Below are 23,091 nucleotides of genomic sequence, written 5' to 3' on the forward strand. Positions count from 1 at the left end.
CGTCCAGGAGATTTAATGTTTCTGTTTTAATGTTTAGATCTTTAATCCATTTTGACTTTAGCTTAGTACATGGTGATAGACCTGAGTCAAGTTTTAGTTTTTGGCATGTAGAAAGCCAGATTTCTCCTGCACCATTTGTTAAAGAAGCTATCTTTCTTCTAGTGAATATTTTTGGCCCCTTTGTTGAAGATAAGTTGGCTGACTGTGTTCGTAGAGACGTCTGCATCTTCTAATCTATTCTATTGATCCTCAGGTCTATTTAGTTGCCAATACTATGTTGATTTTATCATAGTAGCTTTGTAATATAATTTCAAGTCAGGAATTGTGATGCCTCCTTCCTTGTCTTTGTTGCCCAGGATTGCCTTTGCTATTCTAGGTCTTTTCTGATTCCAAATAAATTTTAGGAATGATTTCTCTAGGTCTGTGAGGTATGTTGGTGGTAGTCTGATAGGGATTGCATTAAATCTGTACAGCAGTTTTGGGAGTATGGCCATCTTTCCAATGTTGGTTCTTTCTATTCAGGAGTATGGAATATCTTTCCATTTTCTGAAATCCTCTACGATCTCTTTTTTCAGAGTACTGTAATTTTCCTTGAAAAGATCTTTGACTTCTTTAGTTAGATTAATTCCAAGGTATTTCGTTTTCTGCAGTGCTATTGTAAAAGGTATTGTTTCTATAATGTCCTTCTCAGTGTGTTCGTTATCTGTGTAGAGGAATGATACTGACTTTTGGGTATTGACTTTCTATCCTGCTATGCTACTTAATTTCTGTATTCTAGTAGCTTTTTGGTGGAGTTTTTTGGGTCTTCCAAATAAAGTATCATATCATTTGCAAATAATGATAATTTAACTTCTTCTTTACCTATCCTTACTCCTTTTATTTCTTTCTCTTGTCTAATGGCTCTAGCTAATGATTCCAGAACGATATTGAGTAGGAGTGGTGATAGTGGACGTTCTTGTCTTCCACCAGATTTAAGAGGAAAAGATTTCAGTTTTTCCCCATTTAGAATTATGTTAGCCGTTGGGTTTTCATAAATGGATTTTACCAGAGGCCATCTATTCCAGTTTTCTGTAGGACTTTGAACATGAATGAGTGTTGGACTTTGTCAAAAGCCTTTTCTTCATCAATGGAGATGATCATGTGGTTTTTAGTTTTTGCTCTATTGATATAGTCTATTACATTTATAGATTTTCAAATATTGAACCATCCTTGCATCCCTGGGATGAATCCTACCTGGACATGGTGTATGATCTTCTTGATGATTTGCTGTATTCTATTTGCTAGGATTTTATTGAGGATTTTGACATTTATGTTCATGAGGGAGATAGGCCTGTAGTTCTCTTTCTTAGTTGCATCTTTCCCTGGTTTTGGTATTAGTATAATACTTGCCTCCAGGAGTGATTTTGGGAGGATTGCTTCGTTTTCAATTTCATGGAAGAGTTTGAGGAGTGTAGGACTACATCTTCTGTAAATGTCTTGTAGAATTCAGCTGTGAATCCATCCAGACCTGGACTTTCCTTTGTAGTAGGCTGTTTATTACATTTCATATTTCCTTGGCTGTTATTGGGCTATTGAGAGTGGTTATATCTTGTTGATTCAGTTTTGGAAAATTGTACCTTTCTAGGAATCTGTCCATTTCTTCTGTGTCTTCTATTCTGTGAGAGTAAAGGTTCTCAAAGTAGCTATTGATAATCTTCTGAATTTCCACTAGGTCTGTGGTAATTACACTCTTCATTCCTTATTGCTTGTATTTGAATTTTTTCTTTTCTCTTTTTGATGAGGTTAGATAGGGGCTTATCAATTTTATTTAATCTTTTAGCGAATCATCTTTTTGTTTCATTAATTCTTTGGCCTGTTTTCTTTGTCTCAATTGAATTAGATTTCTTCCCTCTTTGGGCTCTTGGTTTGGTTTGATCTTCCTTTTCTAGTTGTTGGAGGTGTTGCATTAGAGTGTTTATTTGTTCTCATTCTGTTTTCCTAACGTGTGAGTTCATGCCTATGAATTTCCCTCTGATAACTGCTTTCATTGTATCCCATAAATTCTGGTAAGTTTTGCTTGAATTTTCATTGAATGTAGATATTGTTGAATTTCTTGTTTAATTTCATCTGTGACCTATTGGTTGTTGAGTAGGGTGTTGTTTAATTTCCATGTATTTCGGGTTTTTTCCTGGTTTCTTTTGTCATTTATTTGCAATTTCATTGCACTGTGGTCAGACAGTATGAATGGGATAATTTCTGTTTTCTTGCATATACTTATGCATGACCCATGAACCAGTCAGTATGTGGTCTATTTTAGAAAATGACCCATGTGCAGCTGAGAAAAATGTGTATTCAGCTGTGTTTGGGTGGAACACTCTGTATATGTCTAGCAAATCCATTTGTTCCAAGGTCTGCTTTTGTTCTGCTACTTCTTTGCTAATTTTTTGTTAGGTTGACCTATCTTTTTGGGATACAGGTGTTTTAAGGTCTCCTGTTAAGATTGTGTTTTTGGATAGTAAATTTTTCATGTCCATTAAGATTTGATTTATATAGTTGGGTGCTCCTGTGTTTGGTGCATACATATTTATGAGTGTTACCTCTTCCTCTTGTATTTTTCCCCTAAGCAGTATATAGTGCCCTTCTTTATTTCGCTTAATCATTGTTGGTTTGAAGTTGAAACTGTCTGAGAATAGAATTACTACTCCTGCTTTTTTCTGAGGTGCTGGGGCATGTAGTATTGTTTTCCATCCTTGGACACTCAGCCTATGAATGTCTTTATGAGTTAAATGTGTTTCTTGTATACAGCATATTGTTGGATTTTGTTTCCTAATCCACTGTGCCAGTCTATTTCTCTTAATTGGTGAGTTGAGTCCATTTACATTGATGGTTAGAATTGAGATGTACTGACTTATGATCTATATGTTATTTACCTACTCTTGTTTACTCCTTTTTCTCCTGTGTTTAATTGCTTGCCTATTTAGTTGGTTGCTTCTGATCTCATTCGTGGAGTTCTGATCATTTTGATCCCTCTCTAGAACATCTTTCAGGAGCCTGTGTAGGGTTGGTTTTGTCATCATGAAATTCTTTAGTTGTTCTTTGTCATGGAAGTATTTCACTTCTCCATCAGAGTTGAAAGAGAGTTTTGCAGGGTATAGTAGTGTGGGTTGGAATTTGTTTTCACAGAAGACTTGAAGTACTCTGCCTCATGCTCTTCTTGCCTTCATGGTTTGTGAAGAGAAGTTGGCTGTAATTCTGATGGGTTTTCCTTTGAATGTGATCTGCTTCTTTTTTCTCGTGGCTTTCAGTAGATTATTCTTGTGCTGAATTTCTGGGATCTTGACTTTTACATGTCTCAGTGTGTTTTTAATTGGGTTGAGGTTCCTTGGCATTCTGTATACTTCGGTTACCTGCATGTCAGGTTATTTCCTCATATTTGGGAAGTTTTCTGCTATTACTTCTGCCCATATTTTTTAAATGTCATTTGTATTGACTCCTTCTTTCTCATTGATGCCTATTACTCTCACGTTGTTCATCTTTGTATCGTCTTGCAAGTGATGAATTATTTTTTCCTGCATCCTAGTTGTTTTTAAGAGATCTTTTCTTACCTTTTTATTAGCTGTACTTGCATCTTCAAGATCTGAAACTGCCTTCACTTTCACTCAGTTGGTCTCCCCAGACCCTGTTTTTGACTCTTCTTCATGCAATCTGTTTCTTTCTTACATTGCTCATTCAAGGAATCCATCATTTTTCTTCTCTCCTGTATTTTTTTTAATCAATGTCTTTTTTAGAAGCAGTTATTAATTTTTTTACTGCAGTCTTTTTCAGATTGGGTTTCCTCCCTATGATTGATTGTTTACATCAGATGCTATGAGTTCAGATTCTTTTCTTCATATGCTGTGAGTTCAGAGAATTCTTTGTTTTGTTTCAGAAAATCATTCTGCTCTGAATTTCTGTATAACTTTCTGCTGTTGCTTATTTACTTTCGACGCTATTAAATCATACATTTGAGCTGAGCTAGGGTCCTCTGCACTTGTTCTGGGTGGGCATTGGGTTTCTTCCATATGTTTCTGTATTTGATTCTTTACTGCAGATGCTATTCAGGGATTTCTATTTTCTTTGCCAATCTGAGTTCCTCTATACCTTTCTGCAGTTGTATCTTTATTTCATAAGCTGTTGATTCATTGATTTCAGCTGTGTTTCCCAATTTGTTCTGTGTTAGTGTTGTCTGCACTTGTTATGGGTGGGCTTGGGGTTTGAGATTGCATTTTGTTCCTTCTCGTCATTTTGAATAGCACTGTCTTCTGACCTTTGTTGTAGAGCATTGGTGCAGTTATAACCTTAGCACCTACTGAAGTTCAGGTACAGATGTGCAAAGATTGAATTTATCCAGCTGTGCCTGGCTTGGGTCTGGCTGCTGTGCTCAGCTCATTCCTGTTGCTGCCCTTGGGGGTGAACCTGTTCCCCTCTGGCAAGATGTTCTGCTTCTGGACTAGCTGGGTGGTTCTGTCCTCTACTCTTTGCAGGGATTGCAGCTGCAGGGTTTCACCCCAGGCCTGTATGCCAGACCTGAGCTGAAGTCTGGAGGGGACAAGGTAGAGTAGAGAGGAGACGAAGCTCTCCCACACACTCACCCGGCCTGGTTAGGTCTGGATCTGGGAGTTCTGAGCGCGTGCGGCAGAAGTTCTCACTCACTGGGTGGGAGTGGGGGGAACTGTGGAGTGTTGGTGGTCAGGGATCCCAAGGGGCTGGAAGAGGATCTCACCCATGGTGCATCTGAGCTTGGACCGGAACAGGTCCCGCCAGCACAGGGTAGCCGGAAGCTCTCGTACACAGTCACCGGGCCTGGGCTAGGATTGGATCTGAGTTTGTATTTTTTAAAAAAGTTTAAAACAAAATATTTGGCCCTATTTTCTTATAATTTTTCTTTTGTTTCTTTCCTTTTTTATTCTCTTAGACGTTTATGCTGTCTCCAGTGTTGTTGATGCTATATTTATATGTTTTTATAGTTATATTAGATTGCTTATATTGCTGTTTTTGCTGTTGCTGTATATATCCCTTATTCTTTGGTGTCTAAATTTAGTTAATCCCATGCAATGAAATTTTATTTCAGATAGTTTTCATCATTGTATATTCCATTCTGAGTGCTCTTTATTCATTCTGTGATACTGGAACTTGAACCCAGCCCCTGGTGCATGCTAGACAAGCACTTTAACCTGCCTAGCTACAACTCCAGCTGTGGGTGTCAGTTTTGTTTTGCTTTCTTGAAAAATGGAGCTCATTTTTAATAGCTTTTACAATGTCCTTCTTGTTTCATCATCTCTTGTTTTTTTTCTTTTGCTAAGTAATAATTTTTATACTGGTTGGGGGTCATATGTTTGTACTTCTCTTTACACCAGTAAATTTTTATTGGATGTCAGCATTAGTTTTCACATTGTTGAGTCTTAGATTTTTTTGTGCTTTTTTAGAGCAGTGCTAGAGTTTGGACTGGCTCATTTAAATTACTATGGAGTCAGTTGATCCTTTTCTCCTTTGTTTTTGAGCTTTATAGGGTGGTTGGGGCCGGGAGATGGCTTAGTTGAATTAAGTGCTTCCTTGGCAAGTGCAAGGGCCTGAGTTCAATCCCTGGTTCTGCCAAATAAGCAAACAAAAAAACCCCTAATTTAATTAATTAATGTATGTATGTATTTGGTACAGGGACTCACTGTGCAGCTTGGACTTCTAGTGATCCTCCTGTTTTGAGCTTTCCTAGCACTGGGATTATAGGCATGCACCACCACACCTGGTTTGCCTGACTTTTCATAATTATTTTTCATATTTATGTGGATCAGAATTTCGGCAACTACAAAGAGGGTCTTTCCTGCATATTGTATAGGTACATTTATTTGTTGCTTTGTTATCGCTCCAATTCTATCCAAACAGCTTTAGCCACTTTGGTTATCCTATACTGAAGTCTTCTCTCACAATTCACTGTAACTATTGGCCTTCATGCAGTATTCATTCCCTCCTTTTTTTTGTGATCTGGAACCTGCCTCTAGCAGTAACCTGGGGCAATCATAAGGCTTACATAGCATTCCTGCAGTATTACAGGGCACAGTCATATCTAGCTTTTGTCTGCTTGCTACAAACCCTTTCCTAAAACATTTTTATTTTCTAGTTTCTTCATTGCCAGAAGTGAAAGTCAGTCTAGTGATTCTTGACTGGAATAGATGGTATTGTAATGATTATGGGTTGCCTTATCCTCTGAAAAATACTGAAAAGTTTCATTTTGCTGAGCACTTAAATTATTCTTGAGACATTTTCACCATATAAAGACTGGGAGTTAGCTATGCTTAGGGTTGTTGTCTTTGGTTATGGCCTTAAATCCTAGCATTAATGTTCATGTGGCCTTTTCTTTCTTTCTTTCTTTTTTTTTTTTTTTTGTGCAGGGTCTCACTACACAGCTTGAACTCATAGTAGTCACTGGCTCAGTGGGTCTGGTGCGGCATGTGGTGCCAGAGAACCCTGGCCCCTGCACAAGTGCTTAGTCTGCTGAGCTATGTTGCTGACCATGTGGCCTTTACTTCTACAGAAATTTTACTTTCTGACCCTTGATCTGGCAGGATTGAAGTTCGAAACTCTCATACGCTAAGGTTGGCAGCTGTCAGAATCTCTGCTCCACTCTTTGAGCCTTGGAGCTGCTCTTTTCCCAGTAGGTTCCTCTAGTCCTTTTCTCACACATATACTTATGGAGTTGGAAAAGAATTTGAGGAGTATATGTATTGCAGATTTCCGACATCACTCTGGTATTTCCTTTTCTATGGTTTTCAGTCTTGAAGCCCAGCTATTCATGACTCTGAACTGTGTTCTCTGGCTTCTTAGACCAATAGGACTCTTGAGATTTAGTTTCCACAGGCAGACTGGAATGATGTCATAGTAAAAAAAAAAAAAAAAAAAGGATGTCTTATGATTCCTGCATTAGTTACCTATGTTATAATGAATTACTCTAAAGTGTAACACCTATAAGAACAGTCACTTATCATCTCACGGTTTCTTTGGTTCAGGAATCGAGCACAGCTTAATCTTCTGGTTCAGATTCAGGGTTCTCACAAGGTGTCTTTAGTCAAGGTGTTAGCCAAAGCTGGGATGATGTCTGCAGGCTAAGAATAAGATCCTTGTCTAGGGCTCACGTGGTTTTGTCGGGATTCAGTTCCTTTCCATGCACTATTGCTTCATCAAAGGGCATAAGATGGAAACATAGAGAATACTAGTAAGATTATAGTCACAATTTTCAGTAAGAGCATACAATTTTTCATGAGCTAAGAGTCATTATGTGGGCCGGGGAGATGGCTCAGTGGAATAAGTGCTTCCCTGGCATGCTCAAGGGCCTGAGTTCAATCCCCAGTTCCGCCAAAAAGAAAAAAGAAAAAAGTCATTATGAGCTGTCTTAGAAGTTTGCCTACTGCATTTTCCTTTATTCAGGAGTTACTTCCAGTTTTTACTTTTATCTCTGCCACTTTACAACAGTGACTTTTATATATTCAGAGGTTTTAGATCTCCATCATTATCCATAAATCTCCACCATTATTATGAGCCAGAAGCTTAATATTTGCAGATACTAACCCTAACTTCCCCCTTAGAAAAAAACTTTCACCACAATAACATTTTGAGTAGACCTGTTTGGTTTTTCTTACCTCCTTCCTTTCCTCACCCCTTTCTTCCATCTCTTTCTCCTTCCTTTCTTGCTTCTCTCATTCTCCTTTCTTCCATTCTTCCTACTTGGCTTCTAGATTTCTTATGTAGATATCTCGTGGATATCTCAGATTTATATTATTATTATTATTATATTTATCATGACCAAATAATAACTCTCAAACAAAAATTTTTCTTTTTGGATTCTGTCTTTCTCCCTAGTGTCATCATTATTTTCCCCATCATTTTAGGCTCAATATTTTGAAAGCAGAGGATTTTGTTTTGTTTTATCCTGGTTATGATAATTATTTGTTAAAATTTTTTCGCAAATTAAAAACTAAATTGAAAGTAAGTATTTAGAATCTTCCATGATAGTTTGGCATTAGTAGGACATCCAATTATGTGATTCTGTATTTCAAAAAATATTAGCCAATAGTTAATTGGGGTTGGGGAACCTGTACTATGGCCTATATAGAGTTTGAGGACCACAGTTGGTTATTCCCCCTCATTAATGCTGTTAATAGCCTGTTTTCCAGTCCACTTCTAATGCCATTTATTTAGTGTAGTCCTTTCCATTATTTTACATGATTGCAGTGAGCCATGGCCCAGCCATGGGCCTTCACATATGGGTTATATGGGTTAACTGCAATAGCTCACTCAAAGCACTTCATATTTCCTAATATTGCTGTCTGCGTTTCATCCGCTCAAATCTTGGAGACAATTAACTTTTTAAAACAGCATTGTAGGACCACGGAGATAGCTCAATGGTGTAAGCATCTGCCTAGCATGCACAAGGTGTTGAGTTTGATACCCGGTACATCAAAATCAATCAATCAATCAATCAATCAATCAATCAATCAGCATTGTAATCGTCACAGTGTGCACAAAGTTTTCTTGTACGTTATTACCTGGTGAGAATGGTCTATGTTCCCTAGTTTGGTAGTAAGGTGTCAGATAGTTCCCCCTGATATTTCCATCTTGCTCTCATACTTTGTGTTTCAATTCAAAGGTATGCATGCTTGTTTATCACCTAGCATCTCTCAGCACCTGTATTTCCTTTACTTATTATTTTAATTTTTAAATAGATTGCAAATTGAAAATAAATTATTTGCAAACATAAAGGAATATAACAAAAATTGTTCAAAATAAAAATGAAAAAAGAATTTACATATCAGTCATATTAGTTCACTGTGTCAAAACCAAGAAGCTTATATTCATATAATTAGAATTCTCAAAGTAGAAAGGAGTAGGCAATAAATATTTAAAGATTTAAAATTTCTGAATTTAGTTCAACTTACAATACCTCATTTCCAAGAAAAATAAACCTTTTTGCACAAGAAATTTAAATAAAATCATACCAAGATCCACAAAAATGAAATTGTCCAAAACTTATTGTAAAGAAAAAAAATCATTAAAGCATATACATAAAAAATATTAGCTATGGAAGAACAAAATTAAATAGCATCTTATTCCATGTTAGAAAGAAAAAATGGACCAAGTGTGTAAGAAACTAGAGTAATTAAAGGACTGAAAGAAAAGATCTGTCCTCTTTGAATTTTATACTTAGCAAACATACCTTTGAAAACTAAAAGTAAGTTTTTCTAGTTAAACAAACTTGAAATAGTTTAATACCTGCAGAAGTAGCATATAGGAAATAACAAAGAACATAATTCAAAAGGTAAGAGAAGTTGCAGTATGCTCCTGGATGAACAATAAAGAGCTGTCAATATGATAGTTATACAGGACTATATAAAATGTATTAGATAAACCTTTAAAGGTCATTGAAGATTTCTATGAAACAGTACCAATCTTATGTTGGGTTATACATGTATTTTTTTTCATAAATATGTGTGTGTAGGTGTGTATAAAAGACAGGGAAGAAGTAATATAAAGTAAACAGAAAATGGAAATATACTTTTCAAAGTTTCTAATACTAGGAGAAGACATCATGTGATGTCTTTTAAATAAATTGTAAGTCAAAGATATAGTATAAATCTTAGAACAAAAATTGAGATTAAGCAATATTCAGAAAATTAAATACCTATTAATTAAAAATTAAATGTTTCAAAACAATTGAACTAAGAAAAAGTTTTCATGATAGCAAAGAAATACTAAGAGTAAAACATAAGATAAATGCTGGAATGGCAAATAAATGACCAGCACTTCTAACAGTTTGAGGATAGGATATTGCACAAAGTTCTAGTGTGTTGTGGACTTGCATAATGACCATGACAGTTACTGATGGCCAGGCGTCACTTGAGGAACAACTATTTCTTTGAAATCCACTCTGTACACTCAGGTGGAATCATGACCCATAGGGTGGAAGAGAAATCCATTTGTAGAGTGTGCTGATGGAAATATTTTGCTGCTGAACACAAAAGAATAACTGAAATACTACTACTGTATACCTTATTCTCCTGTGTTTAATCGTTTGCCCTATTTGGTAGGTTCTTTCCATTCTCATTCATGGGGCTATGATCAATTTACTCCCTCTCTAGAACACCATTTAGTAGTCTGTGTAGGCTTGGCTTTGTCATCATGAAATTCTTTAGTTGTTCTTTGTCATAGAAGTATTTCACTTCTCCATTATACTTGAAAGAGAGTTTTGCAGGGTATATCAGTCTGGGTTGGAGTTTGTTTTCTTGCAAGACTTGAAGTACTTTGCTCCATGCTCTTCTTGACATGATGGTCTGTGAAGAGAAATCTGCTGTTATTCTAATGGGTTTTCCTTTAAATGTGATCTGTTTCTTTAGCGGTTTTTAGTATACTGTTCCTGTGCTGAATTTCTGGGTATTACATGTCTGGGTGTGGTTTTAATTGGGTTGATGTTATTTGGAGTTCTATATGCTTTGGTTAACCTGCATGTCAGATTGTTGCCCCATGTTTGGGAAGTTTTCTGCTATTACTTCTGCCCATATTTTTATATCGTTTGTATTGACTCCCTCCTTCTCATTGATGCCTGTTAGTCTCACATTGTTCATCTTTGCATCATCTTGCAGGTATTGAATTATTTTTCCTGCATCCTAGTTGTTTTTAAGAGATCTTTTCTTACTTTTTTACTAGCTGCAGTGTTGTCTTTCAGATCTGAGAATCTATTTTCACTTTTCCTCAAACGGTTTTGCCAGCTTGTGATTGAGGTTTTACTTTCCTGTATATCACTTTGAATCTGTTTCATACATTCTATTTCTTTCCTATATTGCTTATTCAGGGGTTCCATCATTTTTATATTCTGCACTTTTTCTTTAATCAGTGTATTCTTTAGAAGCACTTAGTAGTTCTTTGATTATAGATATTACTACATTTTTTAGTTCAGAAATTCTTTATGATCTGATTTCTTCTATACCTTTCTGCAGTTGATTCTTTACTGTCAATGCTATTATTTCAGAGATATCAGGTGTGTGATTTCCAGTTTCCTCAGTGCTAGTGTCTTCTGCATTTGTACTGGGTGGACTCGGGGCCTGAGACTGCGTTTTGTTCCTTCTCTTTGTCATTTTGTATACCACTGTCTTCTGAACTTTGGTGTAGAGCTTAGGTAGAGTTATTACCTTAGCACCAGGTCTGAATCTATGAAGTTCAGATTCCTCCAGGTGGGTGTTACTTGGACCTGGCTGGGGACTGGCTGCTGTGTTCTACTTCTTCCTGCTGAAGCCCTTGGATTTGAACCCTTTGTGTCTCTCTGGCAAGATGTTCTGCTCCTGAAGCAGCTGGGTGGGTCTTGCCTCTATCCTCTTTGCAGGGAATTCTGCTGAAGGGTTCCATGCCAGGCCTGCGCTCCTGGTCTATTCAGGATCTGCAGCCCTGGGTCCTCTCACTCACACGCTGGACCTGGGCTCTGGGTCTATTCAGGATCCCCGGGCCCGGGCAGTCTCACTCTTATGCCAGGTGGTCTCACTCATATGCTGGGGGGCCTCACTCATATGCCGGGCCTAGGTTCTGTGTTTATTCAAGATTTGGCGGCCCCGGACGGTCTCACTCACTGGGCCTGTGCTCTGGGTCTATTCGGGATCTGTGGACCCCAAGCACCTGTATTTCCAGGGCTCGCTCCCTGCTTTGTTTTTGGTTGTTGTGTACAGCAGTCATCTGATACGGACACTTCCTCCCTTGGTCTCTGATCTGCAGCCTGTGCACCATGCAGTGTGAGTTCCCCAAGCATGGCCACTTGCTCTCCTCACCATAGCGGGATCTCTGGTGAGCACAGGGTGCATGTTCAGTCAGTGAGTGAAGCAGGTGGCCATCTTAAAAAACCTGATTGTGAGGGGCCTGTGAGAGATAGAAGAAAGATTCTAGTGATGGCTTAGAGATCCTCTGAGGCCGGCTGCAAATCTTTCCCTTAAACTCTCTAATTTTAAATTCTGTGAGAACAGACATTTGGTACATTACACTCATTTCTTCAGTATCCAGTATTGTGCCTGGAAAAGAGAATAAACAGAATTTTGTATTAATGCTCTTAGAAGATTAATTCATTTTGTTCAGTTTTAGAAATTTAATGGATATGAATGCTTGTATTAATGTTTGTGATGGTTAATTTTGTCATTTAATCAGATACTCATTTAACTTTACCTGAACAAATGTGAAATATTTTTAACATAATAAGTCAAAATCATTAAAAAATAAGAGTTGAAAAAATGGGAAATATAGGCAAGACCCAAATAACTCTTAGGAATTCAGTATATAAGCACTTCAATTATTGATGTTCCCAAAGAGAGAGAAATAAAACTTGTCTACATTAAAATTGCTCTTTTGTCATGTGATGAACATTGATTGTAAATCCTAGCTGTGCAGTTGCTGAACCTGTTTTTTTTTTGTAACCCCTTCCCTTCTCATGTTTTATTCCTGAAATAACTGTGTAATATCTGCTTGAATCTTTTGAAGTCTAGTTCTCTTTTAACCTACCCAACCAGAATCTAGCTTTTTCATTTGCTCATAATTTTTTATGTGTATATACACTCTTATGTGTAGTTTGTTTCCAACATTGTTTTTTACTATGTTTTTGTATAGATAAGAATTTTGCATAACAGATTTTAAGCTTTTTGTGGGCAAACACTGTGATATTATTGTTCTTCCATAAAACTACTTTATGTCCTGCAAGCTCCACATTTAAAATGTAACTACCACTACTACAGATTTATTAGAATTGTTAACAAACAAAAGAATGATAATACCAAAAGCTAGTGAGAATTTTTATTCCTTATAGGAATATGCAAAATGGTATAGTCACTTCAGAAGACAGTGGGCACTTTCTTCTTAAGTTAAACATGGCCTTACTCTATGGTCCATCATTAATGCTCGTAGAAATTTACTCAGATAGGTTAAAAATGTATGCCTCCACAAAACGTGTTGCATATGTTTTTAGAGCTTTGTTTATAATTACCAAAAAGTTGAGCAGTTAAGATGTCCTTGATAAGTAAATAAACTGGTCCAGCCATGTAGTTATGTGTTAAAGAGGTGAAAGAAATCAACCCACAGAAAGAAAAGCCGTGGGTGTGGAAAGCCAGTCTGCTATATATCCTATATAAGTTTAATTGCAAAATTTCCTGGATAAAATGGAAAATAATACAGCAATAGTTGCAGGAGCTCTTGAGTAAAGGAAGAATGAAATGGTAGGTAAACCACAGGTGATTGATTTTTAAATGGTGAAACTGTTCTGTATGATGATACTATAATGATGTATGGACAAAGTACAGACTTGGATAACAGTGCACTAATATAAATGCTTTAGTTAATAATAATGTCTTAAGGATGGCTCACTTTCAACAAATGTACTGTGCTACAGCAATTTAATAATAGAGGAAACAATACTTCCGGTACAGTTTTTCTGCAAGCCTAAAATTGTACTAAAAAAATGAAGCCTTTTAATTATACAATCAAAATAAAACATCTCTCTCATTTGCCTTACTAGTGTTTCCCTAGTCACGCTAATATCCTTATATTGGCCAAATGATTCTGACTCTTGGCCACCTTATCTTCTCCTACATTCCTGCTTTCCTGATCGGAGTATTTTCCTGCTTTTCCTGCAGTCTGGTGTAACCTTTCCCTAAGCTCTTTTTTAAAAAAAATTTATTTATTTGTGTGTGTGTGTGTGTGTGTGTGTGTGGCCAGCTCAGCCCACCAGGGGGCGGGGCTGGCTGGCATGTGGTGCTGGGGGATTGAACCGTGGTCCCTGTGCTTTGCTAAACTTGTTCTAAGTAGGTGCTTTAGACCACTGAGCCTTCTCACCAGCCCCTTTCCCTAATCTCTTGCATTACTTTTTCCCACCTGTCATTAAGATCTCTTTTAAAATCATTTCATCTGGGTTATTTGCTCTCCTTACTACTGTTGTCACCTCCAGTCTCTCAGCCCATTACATTCAGTTTCCTTATCCTGCTTTATTTTCTTTTATAACTCTTAGTATATCTTGAAATTATGTGTTACATTTATTTTTTCCTTGTTAAAACATAAATTTTAGTTTTCGTTATTAAATATAAATTCCAAGAAGGCCAATATTTCCTACCTTCCCTTTACTTAGCACCTAGAACAGAATCTAGAATATGGTAGGTGCTTAACAGTAAACATGTATAGAATTAATGAATGAATGAATGTTTGTTCTCTCCTTAGGCAGATCTACCAAGTTCAAAATCAAAACATGTAATAATAAGCATGAAACATGAGTCATAAATGTGCATATTAATGGCTGATCATCAGATAGCATGACACATTTATTTTTATTAAACACATACAGTTGATTGACAGATAGGAAACTTCTATTTGTGGGTCAGAAAACTTATGTATGGGGTAAGAAAGACTACTGATGCTTAGCTCCTGACTCTCTTTTTTTCTTTGATTAAAAAAGTCTATAAAACTTACAATACAAAAAAAAAAAAAAAAACAAAAAAAACCAAAAAACTTACAGATGTATGAAGAAGAAAATAAAACTCTTAAGCTTAACTAGGATAGTTTACTGTTACTATCCATTTCAACTATTTGGGATGGACTCAACATTTCATGGGTTGATTTTTGTGAAACAAGTGTTTAAAATACTGCATAACTGGGCTCAGTATAGAAATAATAAATTGTAATGTTTCATTAACTGCTTAAATATTTAATATGCTGTTTCTTGTAAATTATAACATAGGCGTTTACATTAGCACAAGACAGAATTGTGTACTATGGAATTTTTTACATAAAATTTCTAAGTATTTCTGATTGTTGAATGTGAGCAAAAGATCTTGGGTAATTTTGTTACTGTTATGAGATTTTTTTTTTACCCACTGAAAATTTTGATTGGTTACATTAAACACAAATATTTATTTATTCCTGTATTTAGGACAGGGTCTCACTATGTAGATTATACTCATAGTGATTCTCCTGTTTTCAGCCTCCCAAGCACTGGGATTACAGGTGCGCGCCACCACGTCCAGTCTCAATCTCCGTCTTGGCCTTCCTCAGGGGCAGGGCTGAGGCTGGCACAGCACGCCCAGGATTGAAACCCAGGTGCTGCGCCAAACAGGAACTTTTAGATTAGTTTTGAAAATACTTTTAAGTTTTTAGGAATATTTTTCACAGATGATAAGCTTCTTTTTAGTTATTAGGTCTTTTTATTAGAGTAAAGAAAATTCCAAGTTTTTAACAGATAATGATTGTTTTGAGTCTTTTAAATTTTATACATAGTATTTGAGGGAACCTAAATAGTCTTTCAAATTTAATTTATATTAATATAAGCTTGGAAATTGATTGTATCTCTGGATTCATAGACTAGAACTTAAAATCCTATTATTTTGTGTTTTGATGCTATTAAAATGAAATCACATTTCCTGAATTTTGTGCACGTTCAGAACCTTCAGGAATTACCAGTTTGTGAAAGAGAAGTGAGAGTGTTGTTAGGTGACATTCTTATATATCTGTATTAGTGATTTCCTAGCCTAATAGAGTTGTATCGCTGAAGGTTAACTTTCTAGGGAGACTATAGGTTCAAAATACTCAGTTATCTGGCGATGTATGCAAATCAAGAGATATTTAATTTACTAATGATATAATTTGAATCTAGGTTTTTACTTTTTAAAGACCCTCACTTTTTACTTTTAATACTGGATAATGATGTGCAGTTTCCTGTCTTAGGATATTATTAATCTGTTCTGTTTGCAGAGGTATCAGACTTGTGTCATGAACACCAAAAAAAAAAGCTCCAAGATTTTTTGTTAATACAAGGTTTTATTCTTCTTTAATCTGTGAGTTAGTTTTTAGTATTTAAGAATTAGATCTTACACAGAAATCTAGGTTTCTAACTTCTCTTGAAAAATAGGAGAATTGGACAGTAATGAAATTTTATTCCAACATAGTAGTGATTTTCAACTGAGGACAGTTTTGGCAGTGTTTAAGCAGGACAAATTGGCAATGTTTGGAGGCAGTTTTGAGTTTTAGAATTTAGTGGAGAGATGGTTATTGGTGTATAATGGTTGAAGGCCAGAGATACTACTTTTACACAGGACAGCCTCCTATAACAAAGAGTTATTGTTCAAAATGTCACATTTTGAAATGTTCCGTAAAATAGTACTGTAATTGTTGACTTGAATGAATTACAGCTGCTCCCCATACTCTAAGATTAGCCATATTTTCCCATTCAGTTTGCTTTATTTAATTGCCCAGCCCCTATACACTTTGGATTTATGGCTTTCCTAGTCTGTGCAAGTTGGTTTAGTGAGACGACTTCAAGTATTATTAGAAAAGGTGATGACAAATAGTAAAAATGTTAAAATCCAAAGTTAATTTTCTTAAGCTATTTCATTGTTTTAATATGTTTTGCACTAGCACTGTAATAGACATAAAGGAAGCGTGTCTTAGCTACTTCCTTGCTGCTGGGACCAAGTGCCTGATACCCACAAATTACAGGAAAAGAAGTTTATTTTAGCTCACAATTTGTAGAGCTTTCATTCCATAGTTGGCTGGTTCTGAAGCAGGGGACATGCTGGAGGAGAAAAAGTGCATGGCACTGCAGGCATAAAGGGCAGAAGATTCCAGGGATAAGGAAGGATATGTACTTCTCCATGGGGCACTGCATCGCTCACTTCTGCTCACTGGGCTTCACCTCCCAGTGGTCCAGTAATCCAGTGAAAATGTCTCATACCCATGATCTACTGCTTACCAAGAGCCCCACGTATGAGGACATAAGGCTTTGGGGATCATTTATATATAAGCCATTAAAAAGTATGTGTACTTAAGGATTGTTATGTCTTAGAGAACTGTTCCATATATTTACTATTAGGGTAAAGCTTTTCTATATCATTGATATTTTCCCTTGCTTTTAAGTCTGCTTTATTTAAAATTATTTCCACTCCAGCTTTCTTTTAATACTAGCATTGCATTTCTATCTCCATCAATTACTTTTAATCTGCCTTTGTTTATATATAAAATAGGAGTGATCCACTCTGACAGTGTCTTTTATTTGGTACATTTAGAACATTCACATTTAAGTGCACATATTTTTTAAAAATTGATTTGATTATATTTACAATTATTTCTACTAATTGAACTTATTCTTTTGTTTCTTTTTATGACTTCCACTTGTTTCCGCCATGGTTTTTTTGAACATTTTGTTATTTCTGTTCTCCTTTCAGTATGAATAATACATGTGTTAATGTGGGGGCATGTATTGCCCTGGAGCTTGTAGTATATTATACATTTATTGTTAATATATGTTCACTTTGGTACATAGCACTCTATGAGTAACATGGGGTCCTTACAACAGATTATTCCAATTTCTTCTGTCCTGTGCCTTACAACATTGCTATCATTTCACTTAACCATAAGCAGTGTTTTATTGCTATCAGTACTTTTTTTTTCCATAATTTTATTGATAAACAGTTTCAAATCAAATTGGTAGGACAGTTTCAATAATTAACACATTGCATAAACAATTGAAAAAAAAAGAAAGAAAAAAAAGACACTCGAGATTCAATGAGCCAACCCCTTGCTATCAGTACTTTGAACAAACTGTCAATCTTTTAGATTAAAATAAAATATTTAATCTTTATTCTTTCACTATTCTTTATGTAGGTTCATACTTTATAAATGTTGTTTTCCTCTTCTGAAGAACTTCCTTTAGCATTATTTCCAAGGTATAGCTACTGGTGGTGACAAGTTCTCTAAGTTTCTGTTGGTCAGAGAAAGTATTTTTTTTTTTTTTTAATTTAAAAAAAAATTTTATATTTATTTATGTGTGTGTGGCCAGCTCAGCCCACCAGGGGGCAGGGCTGGCTGGCATGTGGTGCTGGGGGATTGAACCACGGTCCCTGTGCTTTTTTTTTTGCTAAGCTTATTCTAAGTAGGCGCTTTAGACCACTGAGCCATCTCACCAGCCCAGAGAAAGTATTTCTCCATTCTTTTTTTTTTTTTTTCTTTTACTTTAGTAGGGGAGTTTTCTGAATTTTTTTTTTTTTTTTTTTTTTTTTTTTTTTGGAGGGGGGTGACTCAGCCCACCCTGAGGGTGGGGCTGGTGTGGCATGTGGTGATGTGCCTGGGATCCCTTCCTAAGCTGGCCTATGCAGGCACTTTAGACCACTGAGCTATCTCACCAGCCCCTCTCCATTACTTTTGAAGATTACCTTCATTGGGAACAGACTTTTTGGTTGATTTTTTTCTTTTTCCTTCTCAACACATTAAATGGAGTAGATGCCACTATCTTCTTGTGTGCATGATTTCTGGAGAGAAATCTGATGTTAATTCTTAAGATGTTTTGCTACTCTGGATTCTTTTAAAAAATTCTTTGTCTTTGATTTTCTGCAACTTTATATGCATGGAGGAGATAATTTTTCTTTTGTCTTCACTCTGACGCTTGGGTGAAAGCTAGGAAAGAGGAGCCCCATCCTTAGAATCCCTGTATTCCATTTTTATGTCATACATATTCCAAGCTCAGTTTCCAGCAACTAGTTCTTTATAAGTACAGTAGTCTTACAGGACCCAACTATTCCTGGTAAACTCTGAATGTCTATATTTGCATTTCTACAGTTTTGAGGATAAGAGTTTACTTTGTACTCAAGTCTCAAGGATGTAAGTAAGAGTTACAAATCTTCGGTGTATTGATTCTTTTTGTTGTTTTGAAAAAAGAACAGTGACTCAAATTTTTTACATGTCAGACTATAAACCAGAAGTTTTTACTTTCTTAGATTGTTAATATGGTGAATTACATAGATCTTCAGATATTGAACTAGCATTACATATCTGTAGTTAGTCCCACTTAGTCATGGTATGTAATTCTCAAGGTACTGATTCAGATTTCTAGTTTTTTCTTGAGAATTTTGGGTTCAAGGTTCAAATAGGCATAGTTTTGTTTTGTTTTATCGAGAGACATTGGTCTGTAGTTTTCTATTTTCTTTGTGATAGCAACATAATGATAGACTCATGAGTTTGGAAATATTCTTTTTTTTTTTTTTTTGCGGAACTGGGGATTGAACTCAGGCCCTTGTGCTTGCCAGGGAAGTGCTTATTCCACTGAGCCATCTCCCTGGCCCCCCTCCTTTTTTTTTTTTTTTTTTTTTTTTGAGGATATTGTATACAATTTAATTCTTGTGTAAGCATTTGGTAAACGTGACACATTTGAGCCTGGGTTTTCTTTGAAGGGGAAGTTGTAAATTATAAATAAAGGGCTGCGGAGATGGCTCAGTGGAATAAGTGCTTCCCTGGCAAGTGCAAAGGCCTGAATTCAATCCCGGGTTCTGCCAAAAAAAAAAAAAAAAATTACTCACTGCTTATAGTACTATTAAGGTTTTGTATTTCAAATAGGATGAGTGTTAGTAGTTCATGGCTTTTGATTTATAATTACAAATTTGCTTGTAGCATTTCCATTTTATCTTTTAAAAAACTGTAGAGTCTTTAGTATGGCTAATGTCTAATATAATATGTGCTAATATGTAATATGTGACTTCTTGTTCTCTTTTTAGTATTCTTGACCTTTTCCCCAAAGAATCAGCTTTTTTTTTTTTAACATTGAACCATCTCGTTTTCGTTGTTATTGATTTATACTCATTTTTATTACCTTTTTCATTTCTGACACAGAGATTAAGTATTATAAATCACCCTGCAGTATTGAGATATATTCCACATTTATTTCTGATGATTAGAGAAATGCAAATCAAAACTGAGATGCATAAGGGTCTTTTTTTTTTTATAAAATATACAGAATATAAAATTTACTTTCTTAGCTCTTTTGAATTGTAGAATTCAGTGGCATTAAGTATATTCACATTGTTGGACAGCACTCACCACTCCATCTCTTTTTCATTGTATGAGACTGAAATTTAATACCTGTTAAACCATTATACCCCTTCTCTCACCTTTTTCAGTACTGTTCTGTTTTGTGTCTGGACTGATTATTTGAGGTACTTTATGTAAGAGGAATCATGCAGTTTTCCTTTTCTGTATGTAGGTTCACTTGGCATAGTATCTTCAGGTTTCATCCATATTTAGCATATATTAGAATTCAATTTTTAGGACTGTATAATGTTCTATTAGTAGTACATGCCACATATCGTTTATACATTCACTGATGCACATTTGGATTATTTTCTTTTCTTGACTGTTGTCAGTAATTCAATAATGGACATTATTTTCCATTCTTTTAGCTTATACACAAAAGTAGAATTGCTAGATTATATGACACACATTTAATTGTTTGAGGAGTGACTGCACTATTTTCCATAACACCTGCACCTTTCCACTCCCCTCCCCACACTCACCCTTGCCGTCTACTTTACCTTACTCTTCATCAATACTGAGAACTGAATCTAGGGCTCATATGCTGAGGTACATCTTTATCCCTTTTTATTTTTATTTTGAGATAGAATCTTTGTAAATTACTCACGCAGGTCTTGAACCGAGGGTTCTTGTACTTTAGCCTCCCTTGTAGCTGGGATTACAGACATGTACCATAGGGTTTAGAAGGCATTATTTTATATTCCCAACTGCTATGCCCAAAGGTTCAATTTTTCCACATCCTTACCAACATTTGTTTTCTGTTATTTGATAGTTGTTATCCTAATAGATTTGAAATATCTCACTGTTTTGATTTGCATTTCCCTAATGATTAAAAATTGCCATAGCCTTTTCATGTACTTAATGACTATTTATAAATCTTTGGGGAAATTTCTGTTAAAATCATGATAACATTTTTAAGATTTTTTAAATTCTTTTTTTTTTATGGTACAGGGTCTCACTATGCATTTCGGACTCATAGTGATCCTCCTGTCTCAGCCTCCCCAGTGCTGGGATTACAGGTGTGTGCCACCACACCTGGGGGGCCACCATGGCCCTCTTGGTTCTGGGACTGGCATAGAATGCAATAATGGGACTTGAACTTGGGTCCTTGCACTTGTCAAGCAGGTGCTTAGACCACCAAACTATCTCCCCAGCCCAATGAAGACATTTTTAAAAATTTGAAAACATATATGTTCATACATATTTTAAGGTAGAAAGTATCCTTTAAATTGAACTCAAGATGTATGTAATATGATTGTCATAAATCTGAATAAGGAAATTAATGTCTTTTTGAACTTTGGAATATGTCAACAGTTGTGGTTGAACTGGCTCCTTAAGAATAACATAAAGGCTGGGAGTGTGGTTCAGTGGCAGAGTTCATTTTCATGCCTAGCATGTGTAAGGCCCTGGGTTGAATTTTCCAGGACCCCTTGTCCCCCAAAATATCTGTGAAACAGATGGGTAATCATTTACATAAATTACATATATAGCATTTTTATTTTATCAGACATCCTTTTGTAGCACTTTGAGATTTTGTGTTTGGATTTTGATTTTTCAGAAAACATGTGATTATGATAAAAATCTCATAATGGTTGTTCACTATATCATTTTCAAATAAAAAATTGACTATGTAACGAGATTGTTTCCGGTTATGTTTAGAAAATAAAATTGACTTCATTGCTTATAGATGCTGTTTTGTTCTTTAATAATACTTATTAAATGATTATGTTGGCCAATTGCAGGTGACTTATGTAACCTCATTACGCTGGATGTAGCTCACAATCAACTTGAACACCTCCCAAAGGAGATTGGGAACTGCACACAGATTACGAACCTGGACCTGCAGCACAATGAACTCCTAGACCTCCCTGATACCATAGGTATGAGAGTATATTAGGATATTGGTATCTGGATATAAAGAGGGATGTTTTTAATCCATATTGGGATAAAAATTGGAAATTAAATTCAAATTGTAAATGTTCTAAGAATGTACTTAAAATCCCTTGTATTTTTTAAGAAAATAATTAGATTTTTAAAAATTGGGCCTAGGATGTAGCTCAATGGCACAGCACCTGCCTTGGCAAGCACAAATCCTGAGTTTGATTCCAGGTGTCTGTCTGTGACTCCAAACCCCCACCCCCCCACCCCCTGCCGCAAAAATAAATAAAAATTTATTTAAAAATAAATTTTATAAGGAAGATAAAATATTGAGTTAACATGTATAAATTCTGTTATATCTTATTGTAGAATGCATGGGTTTTCTGTTTTGCTTATTTCAGAATGTTATATGGTATTATATCTGTGATCTGTCCCTTCTTTGGTTAAGTAGGTCACACTGAAAGATTAAACTCTTGCTATTTTGTTTTTAAAATAAGACCAGTATTAAAAATGAAACAACAGTCTAATACAGTTTAAATATTGTTCAACTATAATATTTAGGAGGTAAAAAGAAATGTTTTGAAATTTAACGTTTTCTCAGTGGATTGTACCACTCATGATATAAGTGGATCTAATCTCTTTTGTTGGTCTTTTTATTAACAAAATTAATAGGAAGCTTCCAAGCGGGGTGGTCGTGCATCTAACACCAGTGGTTCAAGTTACCTAACGGCAAAACATACAAATTATGGCCTTGTTTTCAATGTGTTCAAATGTGTTTTGATGACTTTGGCCAACTCCAGAAAGTTTAATTAAGTTGTGATATGTTCTATGTTTATTTCCTACTTGCCCATATATTTATACAAACAACATGGGATTACAAAAGAAAAATTCTGATGGTTCTTTAGTTAATGGTATGAAGATACTATGTTTATTCAGAAAAAATTACATTTGTACTTAATTAACATAATTTTAATAATTATTTCAGTGATGCTGTTATTGAATCATTAGAAGCCAAGATGATAATATTTTTTGCCTGAAAGACTTCCTTTTGTTTTCCTCAGGTACCTAGGGAATACCACTTTAATCAGCCTGTGTTTGAGACTTGAGATTTTTCAGATCTCTTTTGGTGATAACAAAAGTTTGTTGCAGGCTAAGTGGAGGACAGTTTTAGTGCACCTTTATTAGGGGGATAAAGCCAAAGGGCCCCACCCTTGGCAAGCCCTAGATTTTTACCTTTCCAGAAATGTGGCAGCCTTTCAGTTGGATCTTGTATTAGGAAGGTGTTCACAGGACAGAATTTGCTAGTGTTTGCTTCTTTGTGAGTTCCCACCTTATTTTTGG

The 23,091-nt window shown here is 35.7% G+C and overlaps 1 protein-coding gene across 1 annotated transcript in view; it reads left to right on the top strand.

The window, feature by feature from the left end:
- The window catches only part of Shoc2 (SHOC2, leucine rich repeat scaffold protein), a 114,029-nt gene that overhangs the window by 60,565 nt on the left and 30,373 nt on the right, over nucleotides 1-23,091 (top strand). Inside the window, exon 3 of the mRNA XM_004631529.2 lies at nucleotides 21,615-21,752. Coding sequence (XP_004631586.1) covers nucleotides 21,615-21,752 — 138 coding nt within the window. The remainder of the gene's footprint in view (nucleotides 1-21,614; nucleotides 21,753-23,091) is intronic.

Source organism: Octodon degus, unplaced genomic scaffold (genome assembly GCF_000260255.1).
Source record: "Octodon degus isolate 3935 unplaced genomic scaffold, OctDeg1.0 scaffold00042, whole genome shotgun sequence".
Lineage (NCBI taxonomy): Eukaryota > Metazoa > Chordata > Mammalia > Rodentia > Octodontidae > Octodon > Octodon degus.